This window comes from Danio rerio, chromosome 25 (genome assembly GCF_049306965.1).
Source record: "Danio rerio strain Tuebingen ecotype United States chromosome 25, GRCz12tu, whole genome shotgun sequence".
NCBI classification, from domain to species: domain Eukaryota; kingdom Metazoa; phylum Chordata; class Actinopteri; order Cypriniformes; family Danionidae; genus Danio; species Danio rerio.
Genome location: NC_133200.1, coordinates 15,348,255 through 15,375,251, shown reverse-complemented (window position 1 = coordinate 15,375,251; position 26,997 = coordinate 15,348,255). Strand labels below are relative to the sequence as shown.

Below are 26,997 nucleotides of genomic sequence, written 5' to 3'. Positions count from 1 at the left end.
AAAACCTTTGTTCGATTATCCCGAGCACTTCCTCTGAAACATATTGGATTATATCTACCTCAGACACAGAGAGGCACTGTTGCACATGAAGGCCACCCCCACACTCACCATCTGGATCATTTAGAGGGCGGAGTGCCCGCTTTCCCTCCGTCCCTCTTGCGCTCTCTCCCTTCCTCCCTTCCCTTCCTGCCGGCCTCTGAGCAGAGGATGTGTCTGGGAGTGTGAGAGGAAGGCTGGCGGTGAAGTGGGTATGTACCCTCTCTCTTCTTCCCCCTTGTTACGCTCTCTGTATCTGCTGATTGCTCTATCTAGCTGCACTGAGCAGGCCCTCTGGGCAGGGCAGTCTCTTAGAAGTGGAACGGTGGAACAACAAGCCTAAATGTCAGACGGAGACAAGAATGGCCGAGACAATCATGAAGGTACACAATCTTTCTGTTTGTTCGCACTGCTGAGATTTGGAGTTTGTTTCTAATGTAATCATTTTGCACTGGTAGAGAGATCTCGAGTGTGTATTTGCCTTCAGGATAAAGGAAGGAATGAAAGTAAGTCATAAAATTAAATATAAGCAGCATGTTTCTGCCAGGGAAAGCTTCATAATTGACCCCCTACCCCAGAACACCAAGTGCCTTGACTGTTTGTCAGATTTGTAACAAGCCAGAGCACAGGACAGTTAAGGGCTAATATATAGAGGTGTAGCGATATGTAAAGAAAAATACCAATGATTCATGAGTTTTAATGTATAAAACTTTATGGACATGGCTACAATAGCCTCTGAAGCAAAGGAATATGGTTTTTGAACAAACTGTAAATCATTAGTTGATTTCCTGGTACTTCACTATCCACAATTCCAAAGAACAAGCCATAAATAAAAGAAGACTGTTACCAACATGATGGACAGCACAGCTACACCATTTAATTTCGCAAATAACGAAGTCTAACTATTGATCAATGTTTCAGTTTCTCCTTTTAGACATTAAATATATTCCAAACAATATTTTTACTTACATGTTATTGTATGATCATCGGTAAACAGTATGTGTTCAATTAAATACAAGGTTTACATGTGTAATGTTAAAAGAAACATTAGCTTTTTTTTAAGGCTGATAAAAAAGTATCTGGTTAGTTTGAATAGCTGGCAAGCTCTTGCAATTGGTCACTGCATTATGAACCTCTGAGAGTGTTTTGCATGATGCTGTCATATATATATATATATATATATGTCATTTATCATGCCCTAAAAGCTGTGTCTCAGTAATTGAATTCCTACATACTTCCCAGTGGGTGTTTCAGCTCATGAACACCCATGGGATTAAGGCATATGAAATGGAAATTCTGAAACTTTTGACATAGAAATGATCAGAACACATATGAGTCATTCTTTGGAGAAGAGATCAATTCATCTGCAGACTTAGCTGATGTCAACCACTTTTAGCTAATGTAGTCTTGCGCTGATTGTTAAAATCTTGTCTGTCTCATGACCACCAGGAAAAATAAAGAATTCTAGTGTTTAAGTCATTCACTGACCAAGTCAGGTGGCTGAACAACTGTTCAATTCACTATTGATTTCACAATTGAAGCTTGTCTAGTTTCGTAACATAAGGGCTACATATTTTTTTTTTTTCAATTTTGATTGACAGAGGCCCTTGTCCCAGTCGAGGTGTGGCAAGAGCTGGAAAGGGCTGAATGTTTGGCACGGGGTGCTGCGCTGAAATGGGCTTCAGGTGTCTTTTGTCGTCCAGAGCATCTGGAGAAACTTGGGCAGTACAAGAAAAGAGAGAGTCAGCGAACTGCATCAATTCAGTCAAGGTTAAAGGTAAGTACTGATAATTGGTCAATTAGAAAGCCTTTAAAAATCTTTGCATAAAAAATGTCAATTAATCTTATACATTTTTTCTTTAGTCAGTTGTACAGTCCTACCTGGAGGGTGTTGACTGGGGTCTTGGTCAATTGCGAGAGGCACGAGCTGAGCTAAGAGGTGTGTCACATGACTTGTACAAGGCAAACTTGGAGTCCAGGAAAAATTCTGAAGAAGTAACTACACTGGAAACACTTCGGGAGATTTCTGTCAGTCACTGTCAGCTTCTTGCTGCAGTAAGCAACCTGCCTCGACTCTACAAAGGTTAGGGACTGCCCACTCATTATGCACATTATGTCTAGATTACATCCTCTTTATGGAATTATGCCTTGGATCTCTTAGAGAGGATGTGTCCAGTCCTTGATCTGTATAATATAGCTGCAACTTGTTCCAGCATACCTGTCTGGAGAAGAGTAATGAATAAATGAATAAATTAGTTTGCTTAATTAAATTAAGGGCGCTAAATCTTGCAGGATAGCAACCTGGAGGACACACTCTTGCCTAACATCAGGTCTATATATTACATACATATGAAATTGTTCTCTGTTGAGTTTTCTACAAAGTCTACAAAGCCAGAACAAGAATATTGACATTAAAACTGACATGTTTATTGTTAGACAGCTGATAACACTGGCCATCACCCACTGAAATATCAAGGTTTTTACACTAATGCAAAACTATTTGCTGTTCTTCTCTATTTTATTAGTACGGAGTATGGTGCTAGAGACAGAAAGGCTAGTGGAGTCTCGGAGACTATTGGAAGCTCATGCTCGGCTAATGGAACTAGAGCGCTGGCAGGATGAGGTACTGCTACAGCTCCAGGGACCCAGGGGATCATCCGGAACAGAGTTGAACTCTGAGGATGAGGAGTTGGTGCGGAATTATTTTTCAGGAGTTGGACGGTTGGTAGATGCCCTTGCCAAGGAGCTCTGGGCAGTGGTGGGTAGCGGGTTGTCACTTGCTCATCAGAACCCAACACCTTTTGTCTCAGCTGTACGAATAGTGGAACGTGAAGAAGCACTAGATCAGTTCTTTCTAGAGGAGCGAAGGTCAACTTCCGGACACAACATACCCATGCCAGCAGGAAGACCACGTAATTGGAGAGACCGATTCTTTAAGGTTTTATTGATAAGCATTGACTATTTGGTCAATTTGTATTGGCTATTTGTAGAAATACAACTAAAATCATAAAGGCTTCCAAATTCGAATCCAATTAATTTGTACTTGTGTAAACTTTTTGGTTAGGTGATGGAAGAGGCAGTGTCAGCACGCTTCCGTAGTGTGTCCTACTTGCACACTCGAGGACCAGGACTTGCAAGTCATTTGTCTGCACTGCAGCACTGCATTATGGGAGATCTCTCAACAGTGCGGCATTGTTTGGAACAATGTGTTCCAGCTCACTACCATTTAACTAGAGCTTACTTGCACTTCTGCCACCAGTTTCTGCAAACCCATCTTGGACTGGTTAGTGGATGGGAGTTAGAGGGTGGGGAAATCTTTGCTGTTCTTAACTGGGTTTTGCACATATACAACAGGTAAGTACATCCTAAAGTTATATCTAATTTTTTCTTACTTGTAAAAAAGCAGTCTTGTACATTCAAATGTGTTCTTTAAGCTCAGAGATGATGGGTGAGCCAGCCCTTTTAGCTGAACTAGAAATTGAGAACCTGGGTCCTCTCATATCTCAGGAAGGTCTTGAGCAGCTGCAAAACAAATATGTCCAAAAAGTTCGGGTAAGATCCAGCATTGTTTCTAGACGTTTAACCTTTTCCACATCTTGTCTGTATTAACAAACCACAAGTTTTTGAGAAGTTTGACTGTGATTGTGTAGAAGAGCGTCTCGGAGTGGATGCAAAAGGCTCTAGAAGTGGAGCTAACAGACTGGCAGAGGGATCAGGAACCAGATATTGACCATGAGGGCTACTACCACACTAGCCTTCCAACTATCATCACTCAGGTACTTTATGGCTTGATCTACAGTAAGCAAGATTTTGTCTGATTTCACCACTGATATTTATGAATCTGGATTGATAGATGCTAGAAGAGAATGCACGAGTGGCCTTGATGATAAGTGAAGCTCTGCGGGACCAGACAATCCAAATGGGTCTTTATGAGATGGAGAAGCTCCTCAGTCGGTTTGTATGTTTAGCAATACCAGGATATCACAATTATAACGGTTGAGTTTCAATGTTTTTGTGATTTTTCTCTCGCTACATCTAAACAGATTTCGAGACGCAGTCATAGAATTTGGTAAGGAGCATCGCAAGGATCCAACTGTTAACAAGTTCTACCTCCATTACCTCCTGGCCTGCATCAACAACTGCATCATTCTCAAGTGAGATGGTGTACAAGTATCTTTTTACAGTATGTCTGTATTTATGTGAAGCTTGTTTGAAAATGTGCGTTTCAAGCACTTTTATAAGTGTTTAAATTTGTACTTTAAATGCACATCCAGAACCTCTACAGAAAGTCTGCAGCAGCAGATTTGCTCCTTCGTTTCAAACCGGTATTCACGTATCCCACTTGGACCTCTGGCTGCCCTGGACCGTGCTGTAAGAAAGGCATGTCGTTTAGTTATGGATCATCTCTTGTTTGAGTTGCAACCACATCTACAAGAGCTCCTCTCTAGTACCTGGCTGGACCAGGGAGATGTGACCCTAAATATGTGTGGGGTTCTAGAACGTCACTGTGAACTTTACAACAGAGTGCGACAACCTTGTCGCCAGGTTAGTGTTTACTGAAATGACAGTCTTAAAAACTACTCCTATAAGTGAGAAATGAACCCTAAATGCAATCTCTATCATCTACAGAGGTTAAAGGAGGAATGCCAGTGGCTAACTGTTGTTGAGTATGTCCGAGCAGTGATGCAGAAGAGATTGGTCTGCAGAAGTAGCGATGAGCAAAAGCAGCTGGCCCAGCGAATGACACAGGATGCCCAACAGCTCAGGGACCACCTTCAGAGCATGGTGAAGGCTCATTAACATTCATTTATTTTTTAAACTCAACAACAAAATCCCTCAAACAAATCTGTTTGTGACCTGGTCTAGCCCAAGGTTTGGCCAAACCTGACGCATAATAACTGATTATCTATAAACTAGCACAAAAACAGGAATGTCCTTCATATTTTAAAGGGGCAGTTCACTCTGACATGAAAATTCTTTCATCATTCATTCACCATTCACTTGTTCCAAACCTGCTAGAGTTTCTATCTTTGTTTAATGCATAGCAAGATATTATGGAAACCGATAGCCATTTACTTCCATGGTTTTTGTTGTTGTGTTTTTTTTTTTTCTACGATTGATGTCAATGTTTTCTAGAACACATAAAAACAAAACTCAAGCAGATTTGGAACAACATAAGGTAGAGTATAATCCTATTTACACCTGATCAATACATTCATTTGATGCATTTGTTTTGTGAAAATGGCTCCATTTACATTTGGCCACATAAACAGACATGATTCTGATCTTCAAATCCCACGCTTTATTCAATTTTACTAGGTTACGTCAATTAAAACCATCAGATACACCATATTTTATCTAAATAATATTTGTTTTTACAGAATCTATAGATCTTATTTAGCATAAAAATTGTTTATATGTAGGTTAAAATCAACCTGTCCAGTTTTGTCTAGAATGCCTCCCAGACTACCTCCTGAAGTTGCTTGAGCGATTGTATTTATATCCATCTCGAATGCACATTACAGGCCATTTACACCTAGCTATTTCACAACCTAGCTATTTCACAATGAAATAGCTATCCGATCAGAAAAAAACACATTAAGTGCCTCTAATGGCCCATTTTCACTGAGTGGTACAGTACGGGTCGGTTCGGGTCACCTTTATCAGGCTTGCCTTTCCACTGCCAAAAAGGTACCAATGGTATTCTTATGGTGGGTGTGGTCTGAGACAGAAACTTTCAGTGGACATCATTCTCGCTCGAGGAAATGTCAAAGTAAAGCTGTACGGGTCGTTCACATTTCAAATGAGAAGCACTTCTCACAAAACAGATGCTTTACACACACAAATACTTGTGTATAAACATTTATTACTAACCTTTCCATATACATGATTTTATTTGATTTGATTATATTTGAATAACATACATGATTAATAAATACTTGATTTGATTTGATTATAACTGTAGATCAATGATCAGCCTAATGTAACGTCTGCAATTATATAAAATAAATAAATAAATGCAACATATATAAACACATACTGACCCTTACAGTCTCTGATATGTTACCAATTACAGATAAACTAGACACAGAATACATTTAGTCCTTATTTTGGTTCAAAACCAACTCACAACATGTGTCTTTAATCTTCACCATCACATGTAACCACTTTTAAATAATTTTGTCATTCCGAGTTCATAATAGTCCAGAAGGTGATGATAATAGTTAAACATGACAGTATTTTTATGTTTTAGGTTGCTGAAAGAATCATTTGCTACTTTGTTTTTTTTTTTTTGACTTCTCCTTTGTTTTTTTGCACTGACTCTCGCATTTGTCTATTTCTGAAAGGATCAGTTGTCAGAAGCACTTCAATAATCACGCGCACGTTATTATCAAGAAGTTTGTTATTTCAAATATAGACGCTGAAAGTTAAACCGTTTGTGCTTTAGACGGCCTTGTAAACAATTATGGTGCACAGGGTAGATTCTGCTCTTCTTCTTGGCTTTGTGGCTGTTCATCATGATGACGACAAGGTTTGTTTAAGCTTGGATCGACCATAGCTCGTTGTTATATGTATATATTATTGCGCTGTAAAGTCTCGGCTGTGTATTTAAAAATGGCACTTCCTTTGTTTTAATTCTCCTGCTTGTGGACGCGCTGTGACCTCTCTCTGTAAACCAATAGCATTCAGCTGCGTGTCTGGCTCCGCCTTTTAATAACCTTTTGTTATGCTAGGTACACTTCCGAAAGGGTAGCCAAAAAGCAGTATGGTACGGTTCACTTTTTGGTACCTTTTGACAGTGGAAATAGCCATATAAATGTACCATACTATACCATACCACTCAGTGAAAACGGGCCATGAATTTTTTTTGTGTGTGAATTATCCCTTTTCCCAGTACTGGTTTGTGGCTGGAAGGACATCCACTGCATAAAACATATGCTGGCTAATTTAACGATTCATTCAGCTGTGGTGACCCCTGATAAATAAGGGACAAAGTTGAAGGAAAATAAATGAACTCTAATGAAACAGACTTGAACCATCTAAAGGTCTGAATGAAAAATCATAGAAACAGGATTCTACAGACACTCTGGACACTCCTGCATAAAATAAAGTTAAATAACTTCTCTAATATCATTTTTACATCTAAAGGAGATTGATGGGACCATTGGCGAGGTGAATCCCACGGCTTTGATAGCTGCACTGGCTGACATAATCAATTTGAAAGACCCAGGCATGCTACTACTAGAGATTTCTGGATTATTATCCAAGTACCCTGATATAAGGTGGGACTTCAAACCTAACAGATCTTCATAAAGTAAAACCGGATTTTTTTTTACTAGGAGATGCTATTTATTGTCATTAACGAAGTGTGTGTTTTCAGTGAGGAGCATGTCTCTGTGCTGTTGGATATAAGAGGTGACGTACCTAAAGAAGTGCGGAAGTCTGTATTAGATTTTCTGGATCAGAGCGCACCACCTTTACCACCAGGATACAGGCCTATATTCACAGAAATCCTGGTGCCCTCTTCTAGCATTCCATTTTGTCTGCCTACTGCAAAGTGCACTTGAGAAACCAACTACGTGAACTGTATCCGGCCATATGGACAGGAACTTCATTATTAATTCAACTCTATCCATTAGGACTAGCCTATCGGTTTCTGTGCTGTCTTGCCTGCTCAGTGCCATTATGATGATAAATTATACTACATTATGATCTTGCAAATGCTTTCCTACAAAACAATTGGTATAATAATTTGACAACACAGATACAAGAATGCAGGGAAACTGGCTCATTGGATTTATAATCACTTTTTGAATGTATATTTTAGTCAATCTGACCAAACAGCATCCCTGTAAACGTGTATATTGTGGTTCACTTTGTGTATATTGTGGTTGTCAGTTAATAAAGTAATGCATTTTTAAACTCAATGTATCAAAATTGATTCATGGATTCATTAAATCAAGGGTTTTACACTAACGGTTGGTTGTTAATGTACTGTAAGAGAATGACAGCACAGCGCCCCACAGCAAGAAGGTTGGTGGTTGGAGTCTCACCTGGACCAGTTGGCATTTCTGTGTGGAGTTTGCATGTTCTCCCCGTGTTCACATGGGTTTCCTCCGGGTGCTCTGGTTTCCCCCACTATCTAAACACATGCACTATAAGTTAATTGGGTAAGCAAAGTTGGTCATAGTGTATGAGTGTGTGTTAATGTGAGAGTGTATGGTTGTTTCCCAGTACTAGGTTGTGGCTGGAAGGGCATCTACTGTGTAAGACATATGCTGGAACAGTTAGTGGTTCATTCTGCTGTGGCAACCCCTGATAAATAAGAGACTAAGTCGAAGGAAAATGAATAAATGGATGTATTAACATCTCAAAACACTACCATGATGCAATAATTTTCATCAGTCAATATTATATAAAGGATCTTATTCATAATAATATTTAGACATGGGGGAAATCTGGTTACAAAGATGGGAAATAATAATAACACTACTGTCAAATAAATTATAATTAAATTTAAATGTTAAACCATTAATTTTTGATGCATCTATCTCTTTGGTTGCATGTAAATAATGTGTTCACAGCAAAATCTGCAAAGAAAATTTGTGTCCATTATTGAGAAGAATATAAATATCAGCGATTAAGACAACTGTAACACATTCTGTACAGTCTATAGCAACTTTAATATAGTTTTATAATAAATCCTCCCAAGACTGAGGGAAACACAGAAGGTTTGAACTTCATTTCCACTCCCTAATGAAGTGTTACAAGTGTTACATTTATTTATTGCACATTCATATTTGTAGCATAACAAACAGTGGCACAACTATGATTAAAGTGTAGCAAAATCATGATTAATCTTTTTTAGTTTTTTCTACAATAACCATGTTGTTTTGATTGTTTTTGTTGTTTTATTATTATTATTATTATTATTATTATTATTATTATTTGTAGTAAACCTATTGTAATTTTCATAAGAGCTAAAACTTACCAGAGTTTAACATCAAACCTTTCATTTGTATCTTACCTCATTTAATTGTCATTTGGTTAGTTCCTTTATTCATCAGTAGTCAGTCACCACAGCGGAATGAACCGCCAACTTATCGAGCATATGTTTTACACAGCGGATGCCCTTCCAGCTGCAACCAAGTACTGGGAAACATCTAAACACTCATTTATTCACACACATACACTAAGGCTAATTTAGTTGTAGGACATGAACACATGCAAAATCCACACAGACATGCCTGCTGGCGGGACTCGAATCAGCGACCGTATCGTTGTACCTTAGCTCTTAACGCATTAACAATGACAAAACACATCATGTTTGTATTTTGGTTGAATGACCGAACACGAGAGTTGGTCACGTGTTTTTAGAGGCGTGACTTCGCGAAAAAACATGGCCGCGCCCGGAGAGATCATGTTGGATTTGTCTGCCTGTGAACGATTAAATATTTATTGAACGTAACAATTTTTACGCATACTTTTATTTACTTATACTGAAAAGACAATGAAGACGTTTTGCGGTCGTGCAAATCCAACAACAGGAGCGCTGGACTGGGTTGAGGAAAGCGAGGAGTATGACTATCATCAGGAGATTGCCAGGTGTGTAAAAGCGACTCATGTCACATTAGCGTAAAAACACACGAATTATTATTTAGCTGCTTATGAAAGGCTGGAATTAAATATTATTTTCAATAGCCAAACTTATGAAATGGCGCGAAAATACTTGACAGTGACTTGTTGCTGCTTAACACGTGGACGAGTAATTAACCCTTACATTTGAATTATAATGTTTATCGAATGACAGTCATGCTATATAGATCATTTAAACGTGTCCTGATATTGTGTTTTGTGTGTCTTTTTTAGGTCTTGTTATGCAGATATGCTCCATGATAAAGACAGAGTGAGTATGATGTCGGACACATGCTAATATTACTGCTGGATCCAAAGTAATTGTTCCATAAGAAGGATTAGGTCGTATGATGAATGACGTTTTGTAAAATAAGTTGAAATGTAAGAAAGAAAATCAAAATTGCTGTGAATAAATTATGATAAAAGTATTTTTAGGTGGAAAATCCCTGATTCCCAGTTATAATAAAGTCAAATGATAAGTTTACTTTTATGAAATATTGCAGTGTTTTGTATAAAGCCAAAACCTAACAAAAAGTGCTCAGGGTTAGTTTAAGTAATGTGTCGGTGCGCTTTTGGTAAGGGATTCATCTGAATAACTCGAAAAATGTGGGAAAAAATAATTGAGGTAAAGTTGATTTTATATTCACACATTCAGCCTTTCTCCTCAGAAAAGTATTCGTTGCAAATACTAAATAGTGAAATCATATCAGCAGGCAATGACTATTAATGTACAGCATTGTTCAAAGCAACATTAGCACTATTTAATTGATTGTGAAGTCATATGTACATGTGATTTCAGACCAAATATTCAAAATACCATGGTAAACAATAAAGGGTGCTGTCACTGAACAAATGTGTGAATATAAAACCAACTTTACCTCAATGAAAAAATATTAAAAAGCTTTATTGACATGGCTATTTCTTGGAAGGAATGGCATGACAATAAAAAATTTGTACATTTTTTTTTTACATGTTTCGAGTGCCTTGGGCTGACTTTTGCTATTTATTACATTTTGTATCCCACATGCAATCATAATCATTTATTCAATTAACTGGATATACACTTTTGATGTGACGAGTTGTTAAAATTAATTAATTTTCTCATAAATACTATTCTTACCCCAATTTTTAAGAAGGTGTCTTTTTGAACTCCATGTTTTTTTGTTTGATTATTTTGGACAGGGTATGCGTGGGGTCTTAATGTCTTAAATTTCAAAAGCAAAATTTTGGGCCTTTAAAAAGCATTAAATTCGCAAAAAAAAATCACTTAAATCATTTTAAACGGGTCTTAATTTTGTAATGGCCATGTAAAGCTACCCAAATCAGGCCAACTCCTCTCTATACAGTATACAGTCATCAACAGTACATGTCAATAAAACTTTTTAACAATATGCTTCACAATAACATTTGTAAGTTCTCCATGTATTTATAGACCATATGTGGGGAGAACACTGACCTGGACAGACTGTTGTACATTTGGTTTATTAAAGTTTTTAAAGCTTGTCTAAGAAACATATGTATGGTTTGCTTGTTTTGACACATTCTTTAAATATTATTCAAGTAATTACATTTTTTTATTGGGGCAAGTAAAAATCCTTACGGTTAAGACCTTTATAAATCTGAAATTTCATTCATAATGGTCTTAAATTGTCTTAAATTTGACTTGGTGAAACCTGCAGAAATCCTGTTGTGTTATTTTAATAATATGTATGCTAACAGGAAGTGTGAAATTTACATATACAGTACAATTTAATTTTTAAAGTTCTACAACATATACATTTTCGTAAAATAAAATGCAAAACGTTTTTTTAATGTTAATTTCTCTGAAATCCATGTTTTTTATTTTTTATGGTAACATTACATTTTAATAAAAACCAAAGCATGATCATGAAACGTGTTCAATTCACATATCGCATGTAATATACGATTTTAGAACACAGATTCAGAGGAACTGTTGGAAATTATATTTTATTTGGACTGATTTATTTCAGAATGTCTTGTTTTAATTTTCTGGGTTTCATGTTTTCAATTTATATTTTGGTAACATTAAATGTATGTTTCTGGCTTCGGTTTTCCTAAGAATGAGAAATATTATGAGGGCATTCGAGCGGCGGTGAGGCGTGTAAAGGCCCGCGGGGAGCGACCTGTGGTTCTGGACATTGGCACTGGGACAGGTTTGCTCTCTATGATGGCAGTGACAGCTGGCGCTGATTTCTGCTACGCCATAGAGGTGCTCATTCCTGCTCATATATACAGTATTGATTCATAATATAAGATAAGATGAAATAATAAGACCAGTATGTGAATGGCACGCAGGTGTTCAAGCCCATGGCACAGGCGGCCTCCTGCATCGTGGAGAGAAACGGCTTCTCTGACAAAATCAAAATCATCAACAAACACTCCACTGAGGTCACGGTTGGGCCAGGTTCGATGACTTACAGTTTTTTTATTGTTAATTATGAATGTTAAATTCATTTATCATGTAATTTTTTTTTCTATCAATGTTTATTGTGTATATATTAAGTTTTTTTATTAAACAATTATTTCCCTTTATATATATATATATATATATATATATATATATATATATATATATATATATATATATATATATATATATATAGTTGAAGTCAGAATTATTAAACCCCCTGAATTATTAGCTCCCCTGTTTATTTTTTCCCAACTGTTTAATGGAAAGATGTTTTCAACACATTTCTAAACATTAGAGTTTTTTCTATCTATAATTATATCTATAATTTTATCTTTGCCATGATGACAGTAAATAATATTTGACTAAATAGTTTTATTCAGCTTAGTGACATTTAAAAGCTTAACTAAGTTAATTAGGTTTACTAGGCAGGTTAGAGTAATTTGGCAAGTTATTGTAAAATGGTTTGTTCTGTAGACAATCGAAAAAATACACAGCTTAAAACTTCAATTATGTCTCGTTTCCACTGACTGTTACACTACTGTAATGGTTTGGGTCGGTACGGGTCACCTTTATCAGGCTTGCGTTTCCACTACCAAGGGTACCCTTTTGGTGGGCGTGGTTTATGACAGTTTTAGTTGCATCATTCTCCCTCGAAGAAATGTCTACACTAATGCTATACGGGTCGCTCGCATATCATATTAAAAGCACTTCTCACAAAAGAGACGCTTTACACACTTAAATACTTGTGTATAAATTTTTATTACTAACTTTTTTTATGAACAGGATTTGATTATAACTGCAGATCAATGACAGCGCTAAATAGCCTACTGTAACATCTGTAATATTAAATAAATAAATAATTGAATGGACATATATGAACGCATACAGACCCTTACAGTCTCCGATATGTTACAACTACAGAAAAAGTACATACAGCAGACATTTCGTCATCAATTGGGTTAAAACCAACACAAAGTATAGCCTACAGTCAATGAAAACAGCACATGTAGCCTCTGTTAGAGAGTCATTCCATCATTTCCAGTTCATATTAGTCCAAAATTTGATGATAATAGTTCGGGTCTGTACGCCTTTTGACAGTGGAAACCACTCAGTGGAAACGGGCCATTAGTTAAGGTATTTACTAACATGAACCAACACTGAACAATACATTTATTACAGTATATAAAATGATTTTCAGCATTAATTCATGCGATAATTCAATAATAATTATTGACTTAGCAAATACATCAACTAATGGAATTGAATTGTAAAGTTTAAGATTAATTAAATATGACATATTATAATGAAGCGACGCAGTGGCGTGGTAGGTAGTGCTGTCGCCTCACATCAAGAAGGTCATCGGTTCGAGCCTCGGCTGGGTCAGTTGACGTTTCTGTGTGGAGTTTGCATGTTCTCCCTGCATTCGCGTGGGTTTCCTCCGGGTGCTCCGGTTTCCCCCACAGTCCAAAGACATGCGGTACAGGTGAATTGGGTAGGCTAAATTGTCCGTAGTGCATGAGTGTGTGGGTGAATGAATGAATGAGTGTGTGTGTATGTTTCCCAGAGATGGGTTGTGATGCTTAAAAACGTGCTGGATAAGTTAGCGGTTCATTCCGCTGTGGCGACCCCGGATTAAAAAAAGGAACTAAGCCGAAAAGAAAATGAATGAATATTATAATGAAGTATAGATAGATAGATAGAACTACAAGAACAAATGTAGAAATATTGTATGTATTGTGTGCAGATGGCGATATGCAGGAAAGAGCTAACATCCTGGTGACGGAGCTGTTCGACACAGAGCTGATTGGTGAAGGAGCTTTGCCCAGTTATGAACACGCACACATGCACCTCGTCCAGGTAAACGCAGCTAAAAGAACACTCACTTCACTGACCTTTTAATGTCTTAAACTATATACGTTCTTCTTAGGGTGGTCTTTTAGTTAACGACATGCTCTTACATTTCTATTCATGCTTTTTTATCCCTTCTCAATTCATTTGTGCTTTGTTTTGTGTGTTTTCCACTGTTATGTTACTTGGTTGTTTTACTTTTAAAGGGGCTATGCAAAATAAATGTGTTATTATAAGTCAACACTCCTTTCACTGTCGTCATCTTCATGTTTGATGGCTCACAATATTCATCAAAAGTCAAATAAAAATAAATAAAAAAACATTTTAGATTTGATCTTATTTTATATATTGTTGTTGATGTCTTTTTCCTGTTAATTTACTGCAGAAATGTTTTAAGCTAATATGGCAAAAACTCTGTTTAACGGCGCTGCTCTCTCTGGCACAGACAGGTTGTGAAGCAGTGCCTCATCGCGCCACAATCTATGCCCAGCTGGTGGAGTCAGACATGCTTTGGAAGTGGGCACAGATGCGGCCCATAGATGTGGACGGGCACAGACTGATGCCCCCAGGGGCAGTTCAGGAGTGTGCAGGAGCGCCATCTGTCTGTGACATCCAGCTGAGTCAGGTGCCCACAGACGCCTTCACTGCCATCAGCCCCGTCTGCACCATGTTCAGGTACACACCGTTAATCCTCTAAAAAAATCTAGATTTAATTCTTTAAAAATGTGTATGAAACCTTTGGTGATCACAGCAGGACAGTCAAATGGTCGAGCCCGATAGATCGGTTTTGTAAACAGAAAAATAAGTGGTCACAAAAGCTTTTTATAAGCTTATAGAACATATAAATTCAGTATCAGAGGTAGTTTATTATTCCCGGAGGAAAATTAAGACAGTTCCAAAAACAATTAGAGAAGGGAAGGATAAATATACAATAATAATAAATAAATGATAATACCTAAAAAAAAACAACAACAACTTATGTGTATAATAATAATTGATAATTCCAGTATATATACAAAAATCATACTATCATTTAGAATAGTGGTCCATTTGTTAAAATACAAAGTTGTGCTTGTTAACAAAAATTAATGCACTGTGAGTAAACAAGATGTTATTCAACTTAATGTTACTAACATTGACAAAGATGGACAAATACTGTAATGTATTTGTAATGTATTTGTAAAAAAATGTATGACTAATTGTCTGTTCATGTTAGAAAATACATGAACTAATGAACCATTTTTTTATTGTTACCAAAACATTACCAAAATGTGAGAAAAATGTATTATTTCAGCAATATGTTGAAGAATAAGAGGTGATTGTAAAAAAGAATAAAATGAGAAGAATAAGATGAAGTTTCAGTTAATGACTGTTGATGCTAATGACGCATGTTTTTGGTAAAAGGAAATGTACAAATGGTGAATTGAACATACAATATGTAAAATATGCCAAAAGGGTGAAATATGTCTCATGTAAAAGGAAGAAATAAGTTGAACGAATGATGTGGACAGATGTGGCAATGGGCTGGGGAAAATAAAAAGCTTATGCTTTATCCCGCTCTTTTTAGATCATGATGAAATGTGTTTTGTGTATGTTTTTTTTTTTTTAATAAAATAAATTTTAAAAAAAGTTATGAATTAAAATAAAATAATAATTACAAAAAAAAAATTAATTGGTTTTGAAATCATTCAACACTTGTCCTGTGGCTGTTTAAGGAAACAGCTGCTGATGCACTAGCCAATCAGTCGACTGCATGCTTATCTAGAAAAACATGCAGTGCTGATGATTTGATCTTTTTATGTTTGATGCTAATGTTATATCTTTGTAAACATTAAAACATTTGTTTGGTTTTGGATGCATAAGTAATATATATTTTAATTTAAACTATTATTGACACAAAATATTGCAAAACTAAGTAGAAATGTAGCACAGGGATGTCCAGACTCGGTCCTGGAGGGCCAGTGTCCTGCAAAGTTTAGTTCCAACCCCAATCAGACACACCTGGGCTAGCTAATCAAGCTCTTTCTAGGCATCCTAGAACAGGGATGGGCAAACTTGATCCTCGAAGGCCAGTGTCCATGCAGGCTTTTGCTCTATGACTAATCAAACACACCTGAAAACACTAATCAGAGTCTTCAAGATCACTAGAAAGCTACAGGCAGGTGTGTTTTGATTAGGGTTGGAGCAAAACTATGCAGGACACCGGCCCTCCAGGACCAAGTTTGCCCATCCCTGTTATAGAAACATCCTTGCAGGTGTGTTGAAGCAAGTTGGAGCTAAAATCTGCAGGACGCTGGCCCTCAAGGACCGAGTTTGAATACCCCTGCAGCAGTTACAGGTGTCCGCCAACAGGTGGCGACAAACAACCGTTAAAATGTATTTATCTCTCAAAAATCTCGATTCATCTAGGAATGAAACACAGTCTTCATGTGGTTTTGAGTCGTGCATTAAAATGCTTTATTTATTGTTACTTTATCTGTTCAGAATCATGAGAAATTTCTGTTTAAAATGTTTTGTTAAAGTTTCGGTTTCTCCAGAATGCAGCGTTCACTGCTTTACACTCTGTCTTGTTGAAATGAGGAACTGCTGTTTTTCCTCCTGTAGTGTTGATTTCAGTAAGCCGGTTAGCAGCGCTGCTCAGTCCTACACAGTGCGCTTCAAGTCTCAGACTGGCGGGAGGGCACAGGTGGTCTTATCCTGGTGGGACATTGACATGGACCCTGAGGGAAACATTGTGTGCACTATGGCCCCCAGCTGGAGCTATGCAGACCCTCATGCTTACCCTGTGAGTACTGAGACATTGATGATAATCGGTAAAGATCCAGAATATGCCCAGATAATATGAATAACACTAGTGCGTGTGTGTTTGCGTGCGTGTGTGTGTGTGTTTGTTGTAAGGAGACTAACTAAAAGTGATACATTCCACTGCATTTATTACGTATGGGTTGGATTAAAATGATGATATGTGCTTTATTCTATAAATGTCTGATAACATTTCTTGCAAGTTTAAAATACATCATTTGTTTTGTTTGTGTTTATTTGGTCATCATGCTAAAATAATGATTTGATTTAAAATAATGATTTGAAATAATGATAATGAACAACAAAATAAAAATGGCTACATTTAATGTTTCTATATCCTTGTTATACATTACAAGTACTTACTATATTAATGACAGAAAAATAGGTGTAATTACACGCAAAAGCTCGAAACCACTGGTCACCAACCTTTTTTGGCCCAAGATCCATAACCTTGGGCTGGCTAAAGGGCATATTGGCCTGCATAAGCCGTGCGTTTTAATTTAACTTGAGCGCACTAAAGACGCAGTATACAAACGGCTCTTTATTACTTCAAGGCTGGCTCTTCACAGATTGTGGGATGTCTTATCAAAAGCTTTATATTGAAATTTGAAGACAGCAGTAGGATTAAGAAAAATATGGAGATCACTTTATATTTCTTGTACTTATTCTTCTGTCATTCTCGGGATCTACCATTATGAGTGATAAAGATCTACCAGTTAATTGTGATTGACAGGTTGGCGACCACCACACTAAACCTACTCCTACCCGTAACCTTATATTATTTGTTATTGAAAGGTTAATTCACTCCAACATAACATTTCTGTTTTTGATTACTCACCCTCATGTCATTTCAAATACCTTTGTTGATCTTCTGAATCCAAATCAAGTTATTTTAGGTCAAGTACGAGAGCTCTCTCATCCTCCATTGAGTTCCTGAGACGTTTAAATCCAAAAACATTGTCCAAACATTCCATGTGTTCCAACTGTAATCATGTGAAGCTCCAAGAACAATTCTGTGCACCAAAAAACAGTAAAAACAACTTGAATACATGTTTTTTTTGCATCATGTGATGTGCAGTGGAGGGATCACTGGATGCAGAGTGTCTACTTCCTTCCTGCAGAGGAGAACGTGTCAGAAGGAGAAGAGCTGATGCTAATGGTCTCTCATGATGACTACAGTCTCTGGTACAGCCTTACACACAGGTACAGATGCTCTTCAGTGTGTCTTAAAAATGAACCAGAATTGACACATTCTCTGAGGAAAACCTTAATATATTTTTGACATTCTGTCTTTAAAGTGAGCAAAATGATGTCCGGGTGGCTCCGTTTCGGCCGTGCTGCACTTGTCAGGCCCACCTGGTCTGGACGAGACCTCGCTTTGGAGAACTGAATGATGAACAGAGGACTGAGAGTTACGTCAGCGCATTGCGCAGTGTGAGTTAGACTTCTTCATGAACTGTTTTATTTGTGAGCTTTACTGATGATGATTTTTTAATGGGAGCTGTTTGCGTGTATTCTTGTAGATTCTGAAACCCGACAGTGTTTGTTTATCTGTCAGTGATGGAAGCCTGCTACCTGTTTTTGCTCATCTGCTTGGATCTAAGAAGGTTAGGAGATGTTTTTTGTAGGTCTGTTTCAAAACCTTGCATTCTTTCCACATCGTCATTTTCCAGTCAATTTGACATTTTGGGTAAATATTAACTTTAGGCTTCAAACTGGCTTCAGTAGAAGTTGATGTTAGCGTGTTACTAAGCTAATGATGCAATATACAGTAAATAATCTGTTCTGATTCAAACTGATCAGAGTAATTATTGAAAGTAAAACTAAAAGTACTACAAGAAATTGGATGTGCTGTGCACAACAACACTCACAGCTTACTCACTTTAGTAATGTCTGGTCTTAGCATGTTGCTAAGCTAGTGTATATGCTAGTATTGGATAAATGTTTTTTGAATAAAATATTTTTAGCAGATAAAATTTTTTTTAATCAGAAAAGAATTAAATTAAGAATCTCAATGCACTACACTACTTATTAGCCATTTTCAGTCCATTATAAAAGGTATTCAAGTGCGCACTTTCACATAGTTTTTAGTGTACCTATCACACTTTAAAGAGCCATAAACCCCCACCCCTCATCATATCATGCATGCCCCTCTTGACAAACGAGATATTGGATGCAAGGAACTGCTGGAAGAGTGTAGTTTTAATGGAATGTTTGAAACCGTACGCCGTATGACAGAAAAAAAACCTCTTCATTTCTCGGTAACTTAGATGCACACGGTAGGTAGCATCAGAAAGCTGCGTGTGTATAGACCATCCTGTCACAAAACGTGGCGCAAATTTTACACAACAGCAGTTGTTTGATTATGGCATGTAACTGTTTACATTCAGGGAGCAGCATTTACAGCAGATCTTTCAGTCCATAATATTGTAGTAATATTAACGTACAGTAAACCAAGTAACTAAATCATTTTGACTAAGAAATGTTTTTAAAACTGAAAAAGTACTGCTGATGATATGAACTAAGTTTGCCATCTGAATAAACAAACAAACACCAGATTGCTCGCTTACCAAATCTGTAGAGACAGGACAATCAACACCAACTGGAGCCGCGTTTTTGGGGACAAGCGACAAATCAGGATTTCACCATTTCCAGATGAGAAAATCTCTTGGGTAAAAAATGTTCCTTACAAATGTGTTTTTGTCGCGTGTTAGCAAACCTCTGTAATCCACACGTGAATCCAGCTGTGCTCTCATAGCGGGGAAATGAAAACAAAACCTTTGTTGCTGCACATTTATTAACGCAACACTGACGACACATGTCTCCAAACAATTCTTCTTCTTCCACTTGTTTCAATTACGGTTGGCAAAACAACGTGTCGTCTCTGCTGCCTGAACACTGTAACAGGTAAAAACAGTTCTTGAAGCTATCACGCATATTAATTAAGTTGCAACTCAATTACAATAAAGCGTGCTGATTGGTTTGAACCAAGTCTTTCTCATAAATGAATGTTGCACACCCAAAGGCATCACGTTGTACTCGCCTGTACAGAAATCTAGTCTACACGCTGGAAGACACACAAGGATCTAATCGCCGTGACGCAGCTTCAAAAATTAGTTTTCAAACCGGCAGAATGAATTTGCTTGAAACAACGCAAACCAACCTAATAGTGTTTATAGCAGTGGGGGACACCTATATGACAACACATTAAACATATTAAAAAATGTGTTTTGGTGTTTCGTGGGTAGGCGTCTCACTCTGTTTTTTTTTTGTTTTTTTTACAATTCATGCTCTTTATAAATCTCTTTTTGTCTCTTTTTAGGTGTTCAGTTTAGAAAGTTCTGGAATGGCCAAACAGGTGATTGAACAGGTGAGAGTTTAAACATGACATGTTTTTTTTTTCTTTTTCATCTAGAGTTTGTCGATACAAAAATGTTCTCTTCTTTGCTCACAGGTGCTTCATACTAACTCACTAAAGGATGGTGTACAGCTGCTTGGAATACGAGCTGAGCAGCTCTCACTGGCTGATTTAGATGGAAATCAGGTAGTGAAAATGAGCCTGAATTTGTGTGTACACCGTCATACTCTATATGTGTAATCTACGTGAATGTGTGTAGCTTCAAAGACCTAATAGTGTTTGAGCACTGAATCAGCATATTAGAATGGTTTCTGGAGAAAATTATGCTAAATATCTCACATGAATAAACATTTTTAAATATGTTAAAATAATTATTGTAACTTGTAATTATATTTCACAATATTACTGTTTTGGCAGTATTTATGATCAAACAAAAAACGCTCCCATGGGCAACACGATGACCTTAAAGGGATGGTTAAATATTGTTGAGACCGAACAGAAAAAGGAAATACAACAGCAGTGGAAAATGACTTTTATACTATTTTATAAGGCCACTATGTATGTCAACCTAACATTTTGTTTTGTGTTCAACAGAAGAAGGAAATTATTTTTAGATTCACTTGAGTGTCATTTTTGGATGAAGAGTCTCTTTAAACTGTAATTCTCTTCAGATTTCAGTATTAATGGGAGAGCCGTACTTTAGCACCAGTCTTTTGCCGTGGCACTCTCTGTTCTTCTGGTACTGCCGCACTGCTGTAGCACAGCTGCTTCAGCCAGATGCCACCATCCTGCCCCGTGCTGCCACTCTTTACGCAGTCGCTGTGGAGTTTCAGGTAAATTTTTTCTTTTGGATACTTTTAAAATCACTTGACAGCAAATCGGAGCATTTTGGAATGTAGATGTGGTCGAGATAATCTGCTGAAGTGTAAACGGCGATTTTTGAATGTGATGTGGTTGTAGGGTCAGAATTTGGAAAGCTTGGATCCATCCAGTCATGTATCAGTGGTTTAGGCCAGGGGTGTCCAAACTACAGCCCGCGGGCCATCTGTGGCCCGCAATCAGTTTTGTGGCGGCCCGCGAGGCTTTTTATAAATATTAATAGAATCTGGCCCGCTAAACAAAAATGAACGTAATTCAATAAATAACCAACGGGTGTCGCTATGACATACCTTCTATTAAGCAGCAGTTCCTGTTACCGTACGTTCACACCGAAAGCGGCGAGAGCGTCAAAGTATCCGGAAGTCATTCATTTTCAATGAGAGCCGGCGGCGATAGGCGACGATAAGCGGCGAGGAGCAGCGCGGCGCGTCTTCGCCGGCGTGAGCGTCGAGGAGAGTTGAAATGAAGTCAACTTTATGGTAACGAGATATGACGCGGTTCGGCGGCAAGCAATCAGAATAAAGACGTCCACCGCTTGATAGCAGTTCAGGGAACACAGACCTGTGAACTTTGGTTCCGACCACAGTTGTTCCCAAGGGTTTGATTATTGTGGTCGCCGGATTTCCAATTATTTACAATGTTTTCTTACAGGAACATACATTAAATAATTTACTGGCGAGTTACTGATGTTCATTAATGTTATATAAATTTATCTTTAAAAAGCGGGAATCTCACACGATGTGACAGTACAAAACAGTACTGCTGCTTCAGGATATTTCAGACATATAGACACATATTGGATAAATAGAGCAAAGCCACACCACATGCAACTTGATCTTCCATCGTTATATGAATTTGATAAGAAGTGCGCAACATTTTCACGCTAAAAAAATATCTTATGCAGGAATGTAACTGATAATGCTGCAACGGCTCCTTTAAGTACGAGATCAATGTAGAGAGTTTTGATGCTCTCGCCGCTGGAGCTGAAGGCAGACAGCGTTGTCGCCAGGGCGGCCAGAGCAACCTTGGACGCTCTCGCCGCTTTCGGTGTGAACGTACGGTTATGAAGTAAAACGAACCGAACAAACTGAAGGAAACATAATTGATAATCACGTTTTGGCGAGACATGGCACAAGCAAGAAAAAAGAAAATCAACAGTGAGTGCAGGAAATTTCAGTCACGATGGGGCAAAGAATATTTCTTCACTGAGGTCAGTGAAATATGTGTGTTTATTTCGCCAGGAATCAGTTGTAATGAAGGAATATAATATTAAGACATTATAAAATAAAACATCACGCCTTCAGCTCTTACACTGGTGCCGAACAAGATCAAAAAGCAAAACATTTAGCAGCTGCTCTATCAGCTCAACAATAGCCGTTTTTTTCTGGCTAATAAAGTGCAAGAAAATTCTACGCTGGCTAGTTATCAGTAGGGCCAGACGGAATCTGCAGACGTTTTTTTGGTAAAAATCTGCAGATTTCTGCGGAATTATTTTGGGAGTATCATAGAATATAAATATGAAATAAAAAATAATATCTTTTTAACTTTTATTTAATGTTTAAAATCCAACTAGATTCACTTTATTTGGCAAATAAAGCAAGTTTGTCATATAATATATCTAGTAAAAGACAGAAAATATGACTGTACACACTGCATTGTACATAAATTAGATGAAGATTTTCACATTAGTCAATAAAAGTACTGAAATTAATAAAAAACTGAATAAATTTAGATTTACACACATTTACTCAAGTAAATAAATAGAATTAATGTTGGGCAAAAAATCTGCACGCGCAGATTCCGTGTGGGCCTAGTTAGCTCAGGTGAGGTAGCTCAGCTAATCGCACAGCACAAGAAACCCTTCACTGAAGGAGAATTTATATAGGAGTGTCTGATGAGTGTTGCAACTGTAATTTGGCCAGAAAGGATTCAAGATTTTAAAAACGCAAGTCTTTCCAGAAACAAAGTTGGACAACGAATTAAAATAATTCCATAATACACACACTGCACACACACACAAATATATGCGTGTGTTTGTGTGATGTATGTAAAAATTGGCCCGGGACAACATTTTTTTTTTTATGTATCTGGCCCTCGGCCCAAAAAGTTTGGACACCCCTGGGTTCAGGCTAATGGTGGGATTTGTCTTGACACACTTTGGTGCCATTTGAGGATTGTTTAAACAGCACAGTCTGCCTTAATAATGTTGCTGACAAGAGTTAATTTGGTCAGAGTAAATAAACCTAAATACTATGAATGTGCACGCTCTGATCTGATCAATAAACTGAACATTATTGTTGATGAAAAAAGACGAGACAAAAATGGAGTCAATTGAGTTCTAAAACTCAACTATCCTCCGCAATCCAGTAAGAACTTTTGGGATGTTGAGCAGCCGCATGCTGCTATTATTATCCTCATTAGTGCATCTCTGAGGAAGTTTCCAGGAACTAGTTTAATCCATAATATCAAGATTTAAAGCAGTTCTAAAGGCAGAACTGGGTCGACTCAACACTGTATGCCTCATAGTGGCCAGCGAGTCTACAGATCCACACTGATTGACTTCTCAGTTGCACTTTTATATTTGTCCATCAGGATCTGTGGAGAATCCGGTTTCCCTGTGGAACTTGTGAAGGCTTTGATGTCAGTCCGATGGATGAGATGATTCAGGTGAGAACTGCATCATAAACTCTCCAATATTCTTGGATTGATCCGTTGATTAATGTGCATTTGTGATCTACTTCAGCGATCTTTGGATTTCCGTGAGTCCTGGGAGGCAGAGCCACATCCGCTGTGGGAATATCCATGTCGCGCTCTGACCAAACCATGTCCAGTCATGACGTTTGACTTCACTCAGTGCGTTCCTGAACAACCAATCAGCAGTGATGGAGCCGTGCCGTTCACTGGGTAACTTTATCTATTATATTGCGTGACACTGAAGAATTATTATATCAGAGAACATTCCCTTCTCTCAATTTTGAACATTTTTATAATCTAGGAATTTGTTTTTTCCTCTGAGTTTTAGGACTACATTATATAACTGTAGCTTTTTTTTCTGAAATGTTGAGATTACATCTCTTCAAATAGTTTACACGTTAGAAATCTGACTTTGGAATAATTCTGAAGGTCTGCTGCTGTTTCAGGAGAGGACGCTGTCATGGTGTGGCACTGTGGATGGAGTATCAGCTGACTGATGACATCAGCGTCAGCATGGGCCTCACCAAAGCAGTCAGCCAAGAGGTACTCTCCTTGTGTACAAGCAATATCAGCATTCAGATGAAGCGTCAGCCTTAATAAATCATCCTCAATGAAGTTGAAATGGAAATTCAAACAGACAGTAATAATCAAGCGGCTCTCTGTTGCCCTCTTCACCTTCATTACGTTTTCTCATTTAACAGGGAGCTTGTGAATGGAACCCGCACCGGAAACAAGGAGTGTTTTTCTTCAGATCTGCAAAGGAAACCTCTGGCGATGGAAGAGAAGATCTTTCCTATAGTTTAACCTTTGAACCTCATTCCGGTGACATTAAAATGGACTTCTCCATCACTGAATCTTGACCGCTGATTGTAATCAAGTCTCAGATGAACTAGGTTTACATTTTCCTTTTCAAACCTGCGCTTAGTGAAAGAGTGAATTTTTATCCTCGGGGTAATATTGAAGTGTGTGTGACGTGTGCTGAAACACATTGACAAGTATCACACTGTATATGGCTCCATGATGCTGTATAGAGCAGAATTTGAAGTGAAATGCAAAGACTTTATGTATTATCAATTTTCTTAAGTATTTTAGCTTAAAAAAATTATCTCATGCTATAGAGGAAGCAAAAAAGCAAAAAATATGTGGTGGATTTTCAAATAAAACTATCTCTACTCAAACTGGAGAATCCTTGCTTGTTAATATATAATTTATTCAAAACTTATAGCTAACTTGAAAATGTGAGTAAAAGAAAAACAAAAACACATTGCTAAGTGGAAAGTTCATTAATGGGTGTGTTAGAGTGATGTCATCTGAGCAACTGAAACAATCTTCATATCGATAAGCTCATGATAACAGTTTTATATATCATACAATATAAAAATGACTATTAATTGAATTATTAGTAGTGATGGCTGCTTTTGAAACATTTCTTTACAAAGCTTTCAAATCTTATTGTGAATCAGTGTTTAGAGTGCATATCAAACTGGCAACGTCTTGTGATTAAAGTAAACAGATTTGTTACCTCATAATTAAAAAAAAAAAAAAAAAAAAAAGACATCAATGCTTCTCCATTTGGGCAAGCTGTGTAAATTCAGAATATCTACATGAATGATGCAGGTTCACTCAGATCACCCCTGTGGTGAATTTTTACATAATCTCAGATCAGGTTTACAGACTCTTACTAAGACATTTTGTTTAGAACAAAAGAGAACAATAATAGCATCTTGTTGAAATGTTTATGAAATCCCACTATTAAACAAACAAGTTTAAAAATGATTAAGAAATGCATATTATTCAGACACTTTATATTTAATGGTATTAGACAATAAGCAAACAGCATTGGATTGGTTTTACTTTAACTTTAACATTTGCATTACTTGGTTTTGACCAGTGGGTGTCCCGACCATGTTTCGAACGCTTAAAGCAAAGTTTCTACCATCACTAATAAGATTAGCAAAAATTTGTGTTTTACACAATTTTGCACAAACACCGCTATTATTGTTTATTTTATCATAACTATAACAGTGTTTCTTCTAGGATTTTTCCCAGCTGAGGCGGCAGGCCTTTTTTTACACAGATCTACCAACTACCTATGGTGTTTACAATGACAAATGTCATGAGCGCAGTATTAAAAGTCGAGATTGCATTTATGTAATATGAGCATGCAAATCTCTTTGCTTGTGCACCAATTTCTTCTGTTCGTGCACAAAACTTCTTGCACGCCCTTAAATAAAGCAAAGCTTCGCTGCTCAAGCACAGATTTTCTTGTGCACTTTCAATTAAACGTTACTGAAGTGCGACTTGGTGCGTTTATGTAACGAGTATGTCTCAACATGTGTTTGATTTGCTAGGAATATTTATGAATGTCTCCAACAGACCTACAGAGCGCCATGAATGCGTCCTGAAATAAAGTGAAACGGCTATAAACTCCAGCAAGATAAAGTCATTATAAAACTGTATAAAGTATAATTATGCAAACTATGTTCATCTTAACTGAAAACTATGTTGTGTTTGCTGGCCTCACGCATCACACGCCTGTCAGTCAGTCAGCATGTCACCTTAAAGCAGGGGCCACCAATATGTGTTGCCCACAGGCCTGTTCTAAAAAATAGCTCACCATAGCGCCGCTTACCAGTAAGCTTCATCTAATATAGAAGTAATCATTTAAAAATGTAAATATTTGCAGAGATATATAAAAATAAAGTGTTGCACATTGACACATTAAATACAGGGTATTTCCTACCCTGTTGATAACTTTTGTGACAATCATTAACATGATCAGTGTCTTCACATGGATGAATATCTTTAATTATTACCAAAAACAAAGTATAATTAAAAGTAAATTGAGCAAATTTGTTATTTGAGAAGTGTTTATCAAACTGGTAGCCCTCCACATTAATCAGTACCAAAGAAGTAGCTCTCAGTTTCATAAAGGTTGGTGACCCTTGCCTTAAAGGGTTAATTCATTTTGGTGTGATTATATAGTACGGTGTTAAAAAACACGACTGAATGTTTTGAATGAGATTCTGTAATGTAGCCGTGGCGGGATGAATTTTGTTGTGCCGCCCCGCCATGGAAGAATGAATGTAGCTGAAAACATGCTATACTGTACTTTTATTATTAATATAATTATTACAAGTGGTAATACTAATTAAGTTGAAGAGGTTTGTACATTTGGTCAAATCTGTAGTTTTAAGCCACAAATAAATAAAAAAGCTCAATGGTTTAGTGATTATTTGAAAGCACAGGAAAAATATGTGATATATATATCACTTGATTAGTTTTATGTATTTGATTATTAAATAATGATGGT

At 37.3% G+C, this 26,997-nt stretch overlaps 2 protein-coding genes across 7 annotated transcripts; both read left to right on the top strand.

Annotated features, from left to right (window-relative positions):
- The first annotated feature begins 200 nt into the window (after positions 1-200).
- On the top strand, positions 201-7,964 carry exoc3l1 (exocyst complex component 3-like 1). Of its 5 annotated transcripts, none has more exons than XR_012399923.1 (13): positions 201-419; positions 1,638-1,813; positions 1,900-2,119; positions 2,562-2,974; positions 3,101-3,390; positions 3,471-3,588; positions 3,687-3,812; positions 3,890-3,990; positions 4,080-4,219; positions 4,311-4,581; positions 4,666-4,821; positions 7,186-7,319; positions 7,418-7,964. XR_012399923.1 is itself a non-coding variant. In NM_001099422.1 (13 exon segments), coding segments are annotated over 13 exon segments (2,343 nt in total). In that variant the 5' UTR covers positions 296-379; the 3' UTR covers positions 7,605-7,962.
- A 1,427-nt stretch (positions 7,965-9,391) lies between these two features.
- prmt7 (protein arginine methyltransferase 7) lies at positions 9,392-24,862 on the top strand. 2 transcript variants are annotated; one of them, NM_200503.2, is made up of 17 exons: positions 9,392-9,642; positions 9,907-9,943; positions 11,753-11,902; positions 11,989-12,097; positions 13,848-13,960; positions 14,397-14,626; positions 16,556-16,736; positions 17,832-17,956; positions 18,052-18,187; positions 18,277-18,360; positions 20,076-20,123; positions 20,208-20,297; positions 20,783-20,944; positions 23,583-23,657; positions 23,734-23,894; positions 24,131-24,227; positions 24,386-24,862. In NM_200503.2, the coding sequence occupies exons 1-17, from the start codon at positions 9,548-9,550 to the stop codon at positions 24,542-24,544; spliced, it is 2,052 nt and encodes a 683-aa protein (NP_956797.2). In that variant the 5' UTR covers positions 9,392-9,547; the 3' UTR covers positions 24,545-24,862. The 2 variants fall into 2 exon arrangements, with proteins under 2 accessions (NP_956797.2, XP_073798016.1); XM_073941915.1 differs by lacking the exons at positions 11,753-11,902; positions 11,989-12,097 and having other exon boundaries at positions 9,421-9,642.
- The last annotated feature ends 2,135 nt before the right edge of the window (positions 24,863-26,997 follow it).